This window comes from Dermacentor albipictus, chromosome 2 (genome assembly GCF_038994185.2).
Source record: "Dermacentor albipictus isolate Rhodes 1998 colony chromosome 2, USDA_Dalb.pri_finalv2, whole genome shotgun sequence".
Lineage (NCBI taxonomy): Eukaryota > Metazoa > Arthropoda > Arachnida > Ixodida > Ixodidae > Dermacentor > Dermacentor albipictus.
The window spans coordinates 124,050,420-124,066,223 of NC_091822.1; the positions used below are offsets into that span (position 1 = coordinate 124,050,420).

Genomic DNA, 15,804 nt, shown 5'->3' on the forward strand with positions numbered 1-15,804 from the left:
TGAGACAAAGGACTTCACGAGTTTGTCATGTGCCGTAAGCTGACGCTGGGCACACAAATTTTATGGGGCGGGGGAGACGGAGGTTCAGTATATCCAGGCATCCCCCCTGGATCCGCGCATGCCGCAAACTGCTGTCAAGTGCTAACACAACACTCTGCAGTTTTGCTATAAACATAGGCGTACACATAGGGAGAGATATATGGGTGGGGTAGGGGGGGGGGGGGGGGATGTGCAAATCTAGAGCACAGGCGTTAGTTTCATGTTCCATGAGAGTCGTCAACGTTGCTCTTTCCTTTTTTTGAGCACGGGGCTGCGATACCTACCAGACATGCTTCTATCATTCAGCGCTTGTCAAACGAACGATGCAGGCTGGGGGAAGGGTCTGAAAGCGCTAGAACATTTACTCATATCACTCATTTAAGCACCCAAGTTGTTGATGCCTACAAGAATGACAATTCGGGCCTGTCGGAACTAATCTGACAGCAGCCCAAAGTAAGCGGAAGCACAGAAAGAGGGAGATGGGACAGGCGCTGTCTGACAGCTGAAACTATATTAGGAATGGAACGTGATTCACGGAGCATAAACAAAAAACAGGAAGAAAGAGTAGTGACACGTCAGTGTGGGATAGCGAAACTGAAGATCGCAAATACAAGTTAAAAAATGCAATCTCCTCCTTTTTCTGAGTGATAGAAGGCTGGTTAACACACATGTGCTTTGCCGTTTGAAAATCCCGGACGCTTCAATAATTTCCCGCGTGCGTTGGTTCTTGTGCCTTGCAATCATGGGGGTGATAGAGAAGGCCGGCGCGCCCCCGCAGCAATGACTGCACAAACGAGGTCGGTCGTTGCACCTTTATCGCATAGCTTAAAGAAGGTGGCAGAACGCATTGAAATGATGATGATAATGATTTGTGTGCGTGTGTGTGTGTGTGTGTTTGTGTGTGTGTGTGCGCGCGTGCGTGTGTGTGTGTTGTGTGTGTGTGTGTGTGTGTGTGCGCGCGCGCGCGTGCGTGTGTGTGTGTGTGCGTGTGTGTGTGTGTGTGTGTTTACACTCTGGCGGGTCTTGATGTCTTGTCAACAGCTCTGTGCACATTTTCTCCCAATATTGTTCTTGTTCCTCAGTGTCCTGGCACTGCCCACTCAGGGCGATCGTCCATTACTCAGGTGGCGTAAGGGTACAAGAACAATGCCAATATTAAAGAATACAATTTCAATCAAGACTGCTAGGGTGGCTGTTGAGCGCGACCAGCGCGGCTATATACTGGGTGCTTCAGAGAACTCTTTCAAAATGTTTTAACGGTTGCCTGTGGCAGATAGCTCAACTCTAGTTGATGAGCTGGTCTACTCGAAGCGGCGGACAATACTTGCACAAAAAATTGAGATGAAAAATCGACCAATTAATAAAAATTAACTAATTGAGTTTTTAACTAATTACATTATGGCCCATATTGCAATTTACAAATTATAGCCACGGAGCCCGCAAGGCCCCACTTGGAACGAATTTTCATGATGACCCCACTTTCGAGATATAAGTTCCTGAACTTTACGGAGAAATGCATTGGCGTTCCAGTTAATCTATTACCAAAACGTAGTTTCATGCGCTGAAGCACACAAGTAACTGGAATGCCAATGCATTTCTCCGCAAAGTTCGGCAATCTATATCTCGAAACTGGTGTCGTCCTGAAAATTCGTTCCAAGTGGATACGCCTTGCGAAGTCCACTGCTAGAATTTGTAAATTGCAATATGGGTCATAAAATAATTAGCTAAGACGTTAATTAGCGAATTATTGTTAATTCGTCAATTTTTCATTACATTTTCTTTTGCAAGTAGTGTCCGCTGCTTCTAGTAGACCGGCTCATAAACTAGAATTGATCTCTCTTCCACACTCAACCTTTAAAAATTTTTGAAAGTTTTCGCTGCAACACCCTGTATATTTAGAATATAACTGAGCGCGGCTGTGGAAGACACTGTGTTGACAAAGAAAGACGTACACCGACAAAGTAAAACTTGTTTTTAAAAAAAAGACGTTTTTGCTTCCATGCGGAAGCCTTGTTCACAATGGGGCGAACAAGGCTTCCCTTTCTTTCTTATCCTTTTCCTCCTTATCGAAAACATACTGCTCGCATGCGTCTTTGAATGTTTACTCTAACCGATACCAGAAATAACAGTGCAATACTTACTGCGCCTAATATTTCGTCCAGCTATCGCGTCACGGCTTCGCATTATAGGCGAAACTGCATTGATTATTTTACTTATTAAGTGGTCGAATTGCCCGAAGACACACCACTAGAGTATTTATTCACCACGTCAATGCATTTGTGAATGTGAGCATTTGTGAATGTGAGGTAAAAAGCTGCGACACAGCAGCTTGACTAGCCATACATACCCGTAAATAAGGTAGTGACAGGATATGTGCAGTCGGAGCTTACGGACCACGGAATCTACGAGAACGCCTAATATACCCACACGCAAAGAGGCACGCAGCCTCTTTACAGCCTACAGTGAGAAACTCCTATTTTACTGTTATTTATCTTTTGTACAACGAAGGAATCAAATTTCCTATTTATAACTTACTCGTTGTGCACTTCTATCTGTTCACACTTCTATGCCACCATTTCACTGACCCAAGTAGACGCAAGATAAATTTGAATTCAGCGCCAAATCATTTGTGTTCTGCCCTCTGGCGGATGCGACCAGCGGGCACTGGCGGTGTTTTATAAGCCGCGCTTTGCTCCGAATCGCAGTGTACGCAGACATTTCTCATCTGTAACAACGTACTCAACTCTCATTCAAACCAAGCAACCTCTACTGACCTCGGATGCTGCCACATCTGTTGCCAGTGTGACTCAACAGGTGGTGCAGGGGTCGCGTAGTCCAGCCGCAGCCGCCCGCCCGTCGCCTGTCACCCACTCCCGCAGCTGAATGCGTGTGCTTTCAGATCATGGCGAAGCCGAGTGCTGTTGACAGCAACGGCATGGGTCAGCTGGAAGCGGACGTGACCAACGCGATATGGCACGCTTTCGACACGCTCGGCGATGGCAACTCGGGCAAAGTGGCCAAGTCTCGCCTCAAGGTAGGCAATTATCAAACGAGTGTGCGCGCCGTAGTACAATGTGCCTGTGACTCACGAAAACACGACAAAAAGACGCCCACACCGCGTCTTTTGTCGTGTTCCCGTTATTGTGAGGAACCCGAAATTCTCGTTTTCTATGCGGCTCTTCGTTCTTGTGCCAATATAACCGTTCAAACCCCCGTGGTAGCGCGGGTTGTCCAGTGAACCGTGCCGAACCGTTAGACGCGACCATGCATTGCGCTACCGCTCTGCTCCGGATTTGCTTCATTGACAGCAATAAAAAAAAAACTTCATGTCTTGGGTGGCGGATGTCGCTAGCGTGTTACCACACACGCTGCCCGGCTCGGTGTCGCTGATGTCATTTCTTGATATAACGTTTCTAGCAACGGTGGTAAAAGTGGCCGGGTATACGACATGCACGTAGGCGACATTGAAAAGGAAGATGAAGCGATTAGAACGAGACCGTCCGTGTGTGTGATACAAATCACGGGTGGGAGGTCGCACGCAGCCTACGAGATTCTCGCGCTGCTTTCATTGCCCCACTTTAAACCGGCGAGATGCGTTGGTTGACGCGCGGTTTCAATCTGTGCTCTCGCTTTCTAAAGTGCGGGCGGCAGTGCACGCTTGCCGCGCACCAACATGCGTTGGTTGGTCGCTTGAAGGCAGGTAATGCCTGCAGGTTGAACACCTGTGTATGACCGAACGAGGACTTCACGTCATCTCGCGTACTTTTGTTTTCATTGTCCGGCGACGGATGGCAAGCGCTGCGATGCCGCGAGCATCGTCAAAAATATCGTTTGGGCTTGGCAGATCGAACTGCTCGTGCTTTCATGTTGAGGCAGCTGTGCGTCCACAGAAATGAAGACCGTTTTTGAACTAAACAGTTGTAAATACAGCACGCTAGATCAGCAGTGATGCGAATTTTGTATTTCTGTGAGGTACCACTCGAAGTTGTTTGTGGGGTCCACCGAACGACTTCAACAATTGAATAGATGTCAACACCTAACTTGCGTAAACTTGGATCGCACATGCGACTTGTGAACATGAAGTGTGTTTGCCGCACAAATTTTGCCCTGTACTTTGTGTTGTGGTGCCACCTGTGTTTACATAATGCTGTGTCGGCGACTCTGGCGAGCGGATGCACATTCCTTTTTTCTGCAGTAACAAAACAAAGAGCAGGATAGATGTACTGTACGTGTAGCAATCTGTATTGAATCATCGCTGGCATGTCTGACAGGCAGGATGTATGGGGCCATGAGGGGAAGTGGAAGTGTTCAAATTGCCTTACTTAGCTTCAAAGGAAGGCATTCTGTCACACAAGCCAGTTGCACTATCAGACGACCTAACAGTTTTTTAGCTGAAGCAAATTCTGAAACTTTAACCTTGGCCAATCGGTAACAACAACAACAAAAAATAGTCGGGAGTGTCGTGCATTAAGCAAAGCCGCTTAATGTTGCCTTTTGCTTGATTTAAACTCTACAAAGGCTTCTTACTTTAGAAACTGAATTGTCCGAAATGCTTTTGGCATCTCTTGGCATCCCTCTTTCTTTTCTTTTTCGTCAACTTTTCTAAATTAGGTGTTTACATCAAGTTTGGGAACAGTCCTTGGTTACACAAGGGCAGAGGCAGCACTGGAAGAATATTGCAGCACACGAGAACTGCAGTTCGAACAGTACATGGTATATTTACTGAAGGAGCTGTTTCAAGGTCTGCCCAGTACTCTTGACCTCAAGACAATTAAAAAGTAAGTTAAGGAGCATCACTGTGCCAACAAGTTGTACTTGTAGAGAGTCGTCTTGTTGGTTACCAGCACTCTAATTAAGGATTGTGTGTTCACTGTAGCATTGTTGATTTGCTTCATACCTATTCTGAGAATGTGAAGTTGGACAAGTAGGCTGTCGATTTTGTTTCAGAGCTTGGTCTTTGTCCTGAATGCCCTTAATTCAGGACTCGTCTTGAGCTGAATGGCTTATAGTTGCTACGAGATAGAACACTGGACACATTTCCATTTTAATGACAGCTGGAAATGTCAGTTTCAGGATTTTCAAAAAGATATGCCCTGAAAATCCAGCATGCTTATTGCTAGGTTGCTGGAACGGTTATTTTATGACTGCTGTGCAGTGAATTTTGCAAGCAGCGCAGTGAATGCAGTGTTGCCCATCCTTTCTTTGGAGGCACTGGCAGTCACAAAGCATACATGCATAACTGGAGTAATATCTGTGGAAATTCTATGGCTACCATAATTCTCAGGAAAAGTGTAAGAATGTAAGGATATAGAATGTTCCCATTTAAGGTACTATTCAGGATACTGTGCTGGGAAAGATTCGGAGTTAAGGCGAACAGGGAATATACCAGTGGCGTAGCCAGAATTTTTTTTTTTGGGGGGGGGGGGGAGAGGGTGCTATCTAGCATGACTATCCTCCTCCTTCGGTTGTTAGACATGTGTGCAATCTCCATCCTGTCAAAAATTGATTTGCACTTGGATTGAGAGCACTGTGGTTTCCAGCAGACCACAGTTCTGTTGTTGTTAGCTCAGCCTTTAAGTGACACACAACCCTGTTTGACCAGCATGAGCAGAACTGTTTGATTAAGGAATCTTGTACACTGCATTCTTCATGTCGTCGTGCATGCGATTCGGTCACCTATATATGTTGGTAGTCTGCACTTGAGGTGTCCTGTGTTTGTGTATGCCTTAGTGTGCTTTTCTTCGTAACTTTTTGCACACAAACCTGAGTGTGTGTATTCAGATCTGACGTGTATGAAAAGTAGGTTTTCTGTCGAACATTTAGTCTCATTGAACACTTTTATGTGGGGTGTGCATGTTTAACAGCTGCAGCCTATTGAAAGCAACTTGTATTTTCACTATCGGATTGATTGAGGGGGTACATGATTAAGGGAAATTTCGAATGGTTTCTGGCGACCTACAAATAATTCAGTTCCTGTGTCTTAGGCTCCTTTGTAGTTGCCCCCTAGAATCCAAGTACATGCTGCTGTTGTTCATTTAACATTTCTCGTTACTGTCTTCCAGATACCGGGACCACATTGAAGATGTGTGCTGGCTCGTCTGCAAGAAAAAGTACCTTGACCGGGAGTTTGTGGCATTCCCTGAGAAATGTGTTGCACAGCTGTTTCGGGTGTTCTGCTTTTTGGGAGAGCTGCGGACGTCTCAGAAGGACATGACAGAGGTCATCATGGTTGCAGAGGAAGTTGAAGAGGTTAGTTTTACAATGCAACATCATGCAGAAGTGCTGTTTCTTCAATAGCAAGTATGCCTGAGTGCGTCTGTCAAGAGGATGGAAATGTTTTTGTAATCATTCGTTCATGGGCTTGCAGGCCTGTATGCTTGCACAAAAATGAAGGGGCTCAGTTTTCTTGTAGATTCTGTTCTTTTGGCACCAGATATGTGTGCATTTGTCTTTATATTTACAGTTCATATTTGTGTGCTGTTTGATGTGTTGATGTATACGAATTGTCGATTCAGTGTTGCACACATAAGTTGTTTGTGCCCCTGCATGTGCGTCTACTTACTTGGTTGCAATGTAGACAAGGCTTTGATGAAAAATTTTCTGGCAAAAGAAGTTCATTGTTAAAGAAAACATATTACACCTGTCCATCCAGAAATACAACATATTGTCACGTGGTGGTGACGTTGAAGAACACAGTAACAATACTGTGAAAGACAAAACTAACTTTTATTGGGCGAACCTGTGCCCACAAAACAGGCTACACTTATATCACAACAATAGCGGCGAACACGGTCAGCGATCGGCGAAAATCTGATGAGCGGGTCAAGCGCGTTGGCTTTTTTACATCAGTCGTCGAATGTTCCAGACTAATCGCTGGGACCCGCGTGCCTTCGACAAAGTTCTAGATTATTCGCGTCGCGCACACATGTAATCAGATTACACAAGGTTCGGTTGCAGACAGCAGATGGAACCATCGATAACATTCCAGAAACTTCCGATGCATGCAGGCGCGTCCTGCGCTGTGCGATGACATTTGTTAGGCAGTGAAACGTGTCGCCAGATGAAGACAAGTACACGTGTCAATATACTGATATTTTTGTGCCTTGTATAGGTGCCTTGAGCACAAAAATGAAGTGCACAACAACCATAATGATTTCTGTACTGAATGACGTCATATCTGTTAAATAATGTTGGGAAAGTGGGCCCTTGTTCTGGCAATGGCTACAGTTTTGTGTGCAACATTGTTATAATCAATTCTCATTCAAAAGTATTATGATACAGAAAAACTAACAGCACTCAAAAGCTGACAAGCCACCTGTAGTGCATCGCCAGTGCAATGCTATAGCATATGCAAGCTGTCATGACTGAATGTAACCAGTGCAAGTCATGCATGTTTGTTGTTTTGTGTATGTGGGAACCAAACAAACCATTGTTTAATGTTTTCAGGTGACAAGCACATTTGTGAAGGCCTTGGGGAAGGAATGGGACTCTCAAGATTTTCGTCAGCTCGCCACTCTGCTCCCCGTTTTCCACTTCCAGTCTTTTCTCGCATTTCTTGAGACGCGTTACACGACAGGGTCTGAGCCTTGCGGCCTTGTGGAAGCGTCTGCAGAGGTCTACGACATCTACGTGGGAGATGTCATCAAAAAGGTGACCCATGGCTTGGAAGCTTGGGGCCTACAATGCATCACTTCTATTCCTGTGACTGTTAGCAGCATGCTCTAGTAAATAGTTGTGGCAGAAGCTTCAAAGTGATACTGTAGAGCAATGTCAGGTTAAGCTAAGCATTATATGTACATTGCCTGAGTTTTAGATGAGTCAGTCTAGTCCAAGGGTGGGAATCCTGTGCTAATTAAACCATTTTTATACTTACACAAATTGCTGCACCAAATTGCGCTGAAAGTGTAAAAATGACAAATTGCGCCGTGCTGCGCCAAAACGGCTCTGGCAGGCATCAGACAAATATTGCTGGCGTAGTGCAGGAAATTGTGTGGTTGGTCTCAGAGGCCTTGTAAAAGTAGCTTTTGTGTTCTGTTCATATTCTGGGCTTCAACAGCCACATCAGATTATTAGGTCCCCCGAATACAAGTAAAGGCAGCAACATTCTTTTACCTTGCCGCCTGACCTAGCAAGTGAGGGCAAGCGACAAAATTGGGGACTTATCCATGCCATCCCTGTTGGTAAAGCATATTTATCTGGTCGTTCTGGCGCCGTTGCCACGGGAAGTAACACAGAAGCATCTGCGCATTTCCAGCCATGCCTTTTGTTTTCTTGGTCTTTTTTGCTTTTGTTTTTACTCGCGTCGGCACCATGACACTCGTTGATCGCACTGAGTAGCCCCGCTGTTGCAAATACTGATATCGCAGCGGCCACTAATGCTGCAAAACACGATTGCCGCAATCAAATAGAGCAAACTAGAGCAGCGAGGGAAGGCACGTGGTGATGAGGGGACTCTTGGAAGGAGCGGTCAGCACAGGAGGAGTGTCGCTACATTTACCTTAATACTCCTGACGCATGGGCGAACTCAACTCCTGTGAAGTAAACCCTATTACTTTTGACGCAGCTACCACGTGCAACGGTTGCGCAAATGCGCAATCGTCGCAAAATAAGACAACTTTAGCACTCAGTTGTGTGTTCTGTTTATTTAGCTGTTGTAAATAAGGTGTTTCTGTTCTTTTTGCCAGCTCGAAGTAGCGAATGAAAATGTGGGATTTTGTTTGTGGGTTTTTTTTTTTGAGAAGCGCTGTCACTTGTGCGTGCTCTGCCCCGCTAGCTTTTCATTCATTGCCACAGAATGTTGTCTGCAAGTATAGAGCCAGCTACGGTTTGTTAGATGTGTTCGATAGTTCATGACAACTCTGCCACTACAAGCACCACTTCACAGGACACGTGCCTTAACACACGGCATGCGTCAGTCGCCACCATTGCGCACATATTCTAGTTCACTGTAACACTTCGCCAACGAAACTGGATGGCAGGAACATGCATGCGAAGCTGCCCGAGGTGACTGTTGCGAATACAATGATTTGACAGTGGTGACTTTTTGCAATAAGGTCAGTTGCATGAGTTCAAAAGTGTGGCTGCAATAAATGTTCACTGGGAGACAAATTCGGCACCTACTAACTGTAAAAAACATTTTTGGATACAATTGAATTATCATCAATACTACAAAGTGTTTCGACAACTTTTTTCTTAATGGGCTGCGCCATTACGCCCCTAAGGTAGTTCGAATATCTTCCTTTCCGCAAGAGACCCTTACCACAAATTAGATACTCCTCTGTCGTGTGTCACCTTGTGTGAATGCCTCTTCAGTAGATGTCCCTTCGTCTAAGGACTTTGAAGTGCCCATTTGTCAGGGCTATTATTCAGGGGCTATGCACCCCGTCACTCACTTTGAACTCCAAATGTTAGGGTGCATCTATTGAGTCTAGTGAGTGGCAAAGCGAAGTCAGTCGCATGCACAAACTTTGTTTGAGCTAATTGGTGCTGTTGCATAACCTAAAAAATGTTTTTGAATAAACCACTGTAATGTTCATAAGCCCTAGCTCCTTCGCATCTTCTACTGGAAAGCACCTTCAGTCATCTCACCAACACTTAGTACAATAATAGTATGAAATATGCCTTTAGGATGCTTTTCAACACTCTTCTAATACTGCTGAATGCAAGGTTTAGTTACTCTTACTACACTTAATCAAATGCATGCTCTGAATTAAAATTTACATGCTCCAAAGTCCTCTAATAATAAGATGTGTGCTACAGACTGCTTCAAAATCAGAACTAGTGTGCTCCAAAACTTGTCCAGAATGAAGTTTTACATGATACAAAAATCGCTACAGAATTACTTTGGGCATTCTGACCCCTGCCAGTCCTAACATGTTGTGAGGCTCGACAAGGTGGAAAAGTGGCAATAATGGAAGTCCAGTAGCGACTCCACCTTGGGGAAAATTTCTGTGCCAGCTCTCTATGTTGTCATAGACTTTGTCAATGTCTGGGGTGAGTAAATATTCTACTAATGTAATAAAAATTGCATTGCATTTGACTGTCGACAAATGCAGCAAATGGCAAGTCTTGGAATTGTTTCCTTCATGTAAATATAACTATGTGATAACATCAAATCTGTAACGTAACAGTGACATCATAAGTGTTGCAGCTTGGTGTGAGACTCTGAAGTTTGGCACTTGTTTTCACAGCGAATAATTACCGTAACTTTTAACACTGATTAAACATTTCTGGTAATAGTCCCTACCAATCTTAGGAGAACATTTGGTATTTCTGTTAGTGCCCCTTTAAAATCAACTATGGCATTCTTGCATCATGCACAAAATTTTGTAAAATTTAGTGTTACATGGCGAAGGTCCTGTTGTGTACAAAAACATTTATCTTTTACAGGGCTTGCTCAAAAAGAAAATGTCTACCTTGGGCCTCTGGTGGGAGATGTACTTTGTGCTACGTCCTCACAGTTTCACCTACTTTGGCACCAAGGAAGGGAGCCGCAAGAGTGGAGAGATCTGCATCACGTCACGCACGCGCGCTGAGGTATGGGAGCATACTTCTTGTTGGAAATCTGTCACTGTCAATTCGATAGACTGCCTGATTACTTATACATTTTCATGGCATTGTCTCTATCCGAAAAATCAGTGGGCTTGTCCATAGTCGGCCACCAGTGGTCACATTATTCTGCATAGCAGTCGGAGTGCAGTTTGAAGCTTTAGTGAATAGCCATAACCCTACCTCATCTAAGGCCCTCACCCCGTAAAAAATCCAATAGTGCGGGAGTTTGTGGTGGTCTTATACCTCACAGGAGTATTGACCAATGTGGGTTTAGGCTTAGTGAGACACAGGGCCACGTCAGCCGCCGCCTCGCATAATCTAGCACGCCACGATGCGTGCACGCAAGGAAAACACAGCATTGCACTAAGTTAACTGAAGCAGTTTATTTCTCTCCGGTGACACCTAGTACTGCACAAAGATCCAGTCCCGGGCTGGTGCAGGAATCAAAGGCGCTTTCAACCCAAAGGCCAAATGTACAGAAAGGGGCACTGCTAGCAGGTTGCTGCAGGAGAATGGCTGCCCGCGACACGCTGATAGGAAAAAGTGTCCCTATGGCTATGCTGCTTGCTTGCTCTTGCAATAACCAATATGCCCACTCGCAAGAGCTAGGGCAATCGTCGTCATCTTGGGCCTCCAGTAAATGCGGCTCGGCGTAGTAATATGACCACGTGTTTCATAAGGCACCGCTCTTCACCATAGAGTTCAGAAAAGGAGCAATACAAGGCAAGCGCTCGCTGTAGTTGCAAGAACTGCAGATGAGCTGAAGTCTAAATGATGCCCGAACAAAGGAGGCTGGTGCACGAGAGGAAAAATGTAAAATGGGTGATGTTCCAGACAGGTCCATCTTACACTCGCTCTACCAATCGCGCCAGTTGTGCCACCACTACTGCCGTAGCCAGCATTGCGAAGTGCTATTTTCGCAAACTGGTCCATGAGAAAAGCCAGGCCCAACAGCCTTCATGGGTGCAAAGAGAGAGGCGTCGGGACGACAGAACAGGTGACAGCCCGCATAAAGGTGCCGGAGCACATTTCCATCCCCACACCTTACACAAGTATATACAGTATATATAGGAAAACCTCATTCATACGTTTTGGAAAAAACCATGAGAAAGAGCTTACTAACCGGGAAAACATGCGATACGAAGTAACTAAAAATACACTCAACTATTGTTGACATCTACGTATGGCAAAGCGTTGCATGGATCATTGCAGCACAAGACGCTGACGCGTGTCATTGTGGTGGTGCTCCGCCGGCTCGAGATGCGTTTTAAGGCGGAACCCTTTAATGGCTCATTGTCAAGGCCGTCTGCCATTAGCAGAAACTGTCGCAGCTTTCCGGCCTCCTGATTGGTCTCCTCTGTGTCGTGAAGTCACTGTCACTAGGCGCAGGTGCACTCCTCCTGATTGGCTCGCGTGCGTGACGTCACTGTCGTCAAGTGCAGGTGTCGGGGTGGTACGGCGTTGCGCGGGATTACTCATCACATCGGCACACGTGGCCGCTGTGTGTTCGACTGTGCGCCCTGACATCACTGCCGTCAGGAACTTGAGGTGGCCTCCCGATTGGGCGCTGTGCAGCCTGACATCACGATCGTCAGTTGCACATGGCGACAGTCTGCTTAGGTGTGGTGTGGCGGCAGTTTACTTTGCGGTATCGTGTGGGAAGGATGCCTCGTCTCGCCAAACAAAGTGTCTTCCAACACGCAACGTGTGGCAGCCACTGAACGCAAGCGGCGCTCAAGAGAGGCTGAGCATATACGTCTCGTGCATCAGAGCGGCGAGGCGCGTCCGACACCACAGAGTCCAGGGACGCGACAGGCCAACGCAAGAGAGGCAATGCGTTTGAAGCGACTCGCTGCATCTCCGGATACCAAGGCAAATGAAGCTCAAAAGCGCCATGACCGCCATCTTACCGCGACAAGCCGAGCAACTACAAGTCAATCGAGCGAAGTGGATGATGAGGATGGCCAACTACACCCCGACGCCACCATGGAAGACGCGTCTCCTCCTGATCCACAAACGGCGCTGCAACAGTTCGGCACTGCAAAGCAGCCATCCTGAATGTGGACCCACTAAAGCACAAGGAGTTCACCGGCCATGAGTTGCAAGTGGACGTCCTCCCAGATGTCGGCTTTGAAGTGATGGACTCGGAAGACATCAAAACGATAGACATAGGCGTGAACGATGTTGAAGGCATTTAATAAACAAACATTCACATAACAGTGTACGAGTTGTGTGCCTCCATGGTGTTTCCGATGCAACAAATCGCCATTGGCAGTGGTGTCAGGCTTCCATCGTTTCACACTTTAGTCACGACAAAGTGTCTTCCGTTTTTGTTGTTTTCCTACTGCATGGTGTTTTAAGGGAGCGACGGGAAACTGAAACAAAATTGAGCTGATGGGCAACGCCGGATGCTGCGAAAGTGCAACCTGATGCCCACGCCGTGCTACCTGCAGCAGGGAATGGCGACAAATTTGGACTATCGCCTACTAAAAACGTGCAGTATGCTACCAACGGCACTACACACCACACGCTGTAAAACAGATAGGTGAAGATGCTTGTCACAATAGGTTTGGCGGTGATAGCTGTGAATGTGGCGTGCGATGACTGGTGTGGAGATTAGCTGGTACCAGAATAATACCCCTGTCACACGAGATTTAATGTCAGTCGAATAGAATGGCATTCGCATATAATGCCACTATGTAATCGGGATTTACACGGTAAAATTTAATGTCATTTCAATGGAATGACATTTGCCATCGAATTAGTTAGGGGAACTCATTCGATTTCGAACCGAATGTGTACGCTTGACCGCAGATAGAACAGCGACGCGCAACGTGGAAAAATAATGCATGCATCAGCAAAGTCAGAAGATATTTTTTTAGACTTATAAAAAGGAATCATTTTTTTGCCGCGATGATATTTTCACCACAAGCTGTGCTCAAGCGCTATTACTCTTTGCATCAGGAGTCTGTTGCGGCGGTCGGCCATATGGGATATGTTTATCGAAGTGCTTTTAGTTGTGAATAATTGGCGTCAAAATGTTTTCGGCTGCTTTAAAAGTACTCGCAAAAGCTTTTAAATGGGTTTAATAGGCACAAAATTTCTTTGAATTTCAAAAATTTTGTTCCAGGTCGTCATTGCTATCATTTGTGAATGCCATTATATTTTACCGTGTAGCACCGCAAGAGACCGAATGGCATTCGATGCATAAAATGCCATTCGATTCGAATGACATTAAATCTTCCCGTGTGACAGGGGTATGAGAAACTGTGTGCACCGTTGGTTTCACGTGGGACAGGTGGCCATATACTGTTCTCAATTGTGCGCGCTTCGCGCATTGTTCTCATGGGACTAGCAGCTGGAAGACGTATACAATCGTAGTCTGCAGCAGAGAACAGTGGCGCGTTTCGCTTATTGCTTATTAAAAGCGTGTGCTCCACTTCTTTTGGCACCATGTGCTGTGAAAGCAGATAGGCGAAGATGTTTATCGCAATAGGATTGGCGGTGATAGCTGTGAATGCCATGTGCGACAACCCAGAGAACATTTGCTTCTACTGAAGTGAGAAACTGAGTGCGCGCCAACGTTTTCACGTGAGAAGGGTGGACGAGTTGTGCGGTGAAGCTGCTGTGGCAGGCAGCTATATACCGTTCACGATCATGCATGCCTCGCATATTTTCTATTCACATAGGATCTAGCAGCCAGAAAACATCATACGGTTGTAGTTTGGCGATGCACTCTACATACTATACTATGTACTAGACTACGTACTACTATAGTCGGATACAACTTTAGAAAAAAGGGGGCGTTTACTCCTCCGAGGCGGATGCACACGAGCATCCACCAATGGGCGCGCACTCTGGACCGACGTCATGCGCCGGACGGCCGGTGACTTCGCCGCTTCGGTCATCTGGGCGGGGCCTCCCCTTTTTTCTAAAGTTGTATCCGACTATATGTACGTAAACTACGTATTATACGATCGTAGTTTGGCCATGTGGTGCCAAAAAAATGTTGTTTTCCGGGAATGTATAAACCGGTAAAAAAATGACTCTATTGGGTCGTTTTTCGTGTTCTCGATTGTCAACGTTGATGCCGAGTAAATGTACATGATGGGAACATATCAGTGAGGTTCTACTGTACTTATTACACAAAGGTGACACAAAGAAAAGACGTTTTTGGGCGGGTTTATGTAATTAGTACATGTTATCGTATTTCACAAAGGAAACAGTTGCTTACATAACTGCTCTAAGTAGAAATTGATCTAAGTAGAATGTGAGGCTTATGTGCATATGAATTTTATCCAGCTTTGCATCTGCAGTTGGAGTGTTTATGCCAGGGCCAACACGCTGTGATGTGTTTTCTATGCAGCCGGTTGGTGACACTTCTGCTAGGAAAGGGCATCGGTTCATGATCACCACGGATGACAAAGTCGTTGAGCTCTCTGCCTCCGATTACAAGTCAAAGCTACAGTGGATGTCAGGTATCCATTGCTCAATGTATTGCATCTTGACATTCACTTTACTGAAGTCCGCTAGCTTGTAGGATCTTCTGCAGTCAGACATTTGCCGTTGCTTAAAGCAGCCTTATTTCTAGCCTAATCCTTGTCCTAGGCCCTGATTGTTGCCTAGAAGCAATTCGTGGTGCATTCCATTGGTTTACCTAGAACAGTTACTATGATACTAGAGATAGCTGACTAGTTTATTCCCTTTCAAATTTCAATATGCTTGTAAAAATGTCAAGTTGTCCAGCAAGGAAGTTGCCACATGCACCCAGTTCTGGAAATTATGTGTCATTTCCGCTGAGTAGGTTTTGTGATTGGCAATGTATTGGGGTGACTTCAGCATTTCTATATCTATTGTGTGTAGGGCTTGAAGTACTAATCAAGCTGTACTCGGCAGAAAATGGAATCATCAGGCAAAAAAATAGTGACGCACGATGCTTACACAAGAAGCTACAACTAGATTCGCTCACTTCAACCAGCCAGCCGAAGTGATACAGCATCTGTTGAATCCATGCCCCTATGGTGGAGTCCCTCTGAAATGGCCAGTGTAGCATGCAACCATACTCCAGGTAGATCAGTAGAATTCATCCCCATAGAGCAAACAACTTACTTTGAATCAGCCAGTGGAACTCGTTAACACAAATCAGCACCAATAAACAAATAGATTTAGGTAGATGCAACTGGTAATTTGTTGCAGTTGATTGTCTTGTGTTAC

General features: G+C 45.6%; 1 protein-coding gene across 5 annotated transcripts in view; it reads left to right on the forward strand.

Moving 5' to 3' along the window:
• Positions 1 to 2,736: 2,736 nt before the first annotated feature.
• Positions 2,737 to 15,804, forward strand: part of LOC135910738 (switch-associated protein 70-like) — a 31,408-nt gene continuing 18,340 nt past the window's right edge. For 3 of the 5 annotated variants that reach the window (XM_065442806.2, XM_065442804.2, XM_065442805.2), the window contains exons 1-6: positions 2,737 to 3,073; positions 4,651 to 4,817; positions 6,102 to 6,288; positions 7,486 to 7,689; positions 10,429 to 10,575; positions 14,957 to 15,068. In XM_065442806.2, the coding sequence (XP_065298878.1) occupies positions 2,942 to 3,073; positions 4,651 to 4,817; positions 6,102 to 6,288; positions 7,486 to 7,689; positions 10,429 to 10,575; positions 14,957 to 15,068 (949 nt within the window). In that variant the 5' untranslated portion in view covers positions 2,737 to 2,941. The remainder of the gene's footprint in view (positions 3,074 to 4,650; positions 4,818 to 6,101; positions 6,289 to 7,485; positions 7,690 to 10,428; positions 10,576 to 14,956; positions 15,069 to 15,804) is intronic. The other 2 variants (XM_065442807.2, XM_065442803.1) reach the window with 2 other exon arrangements.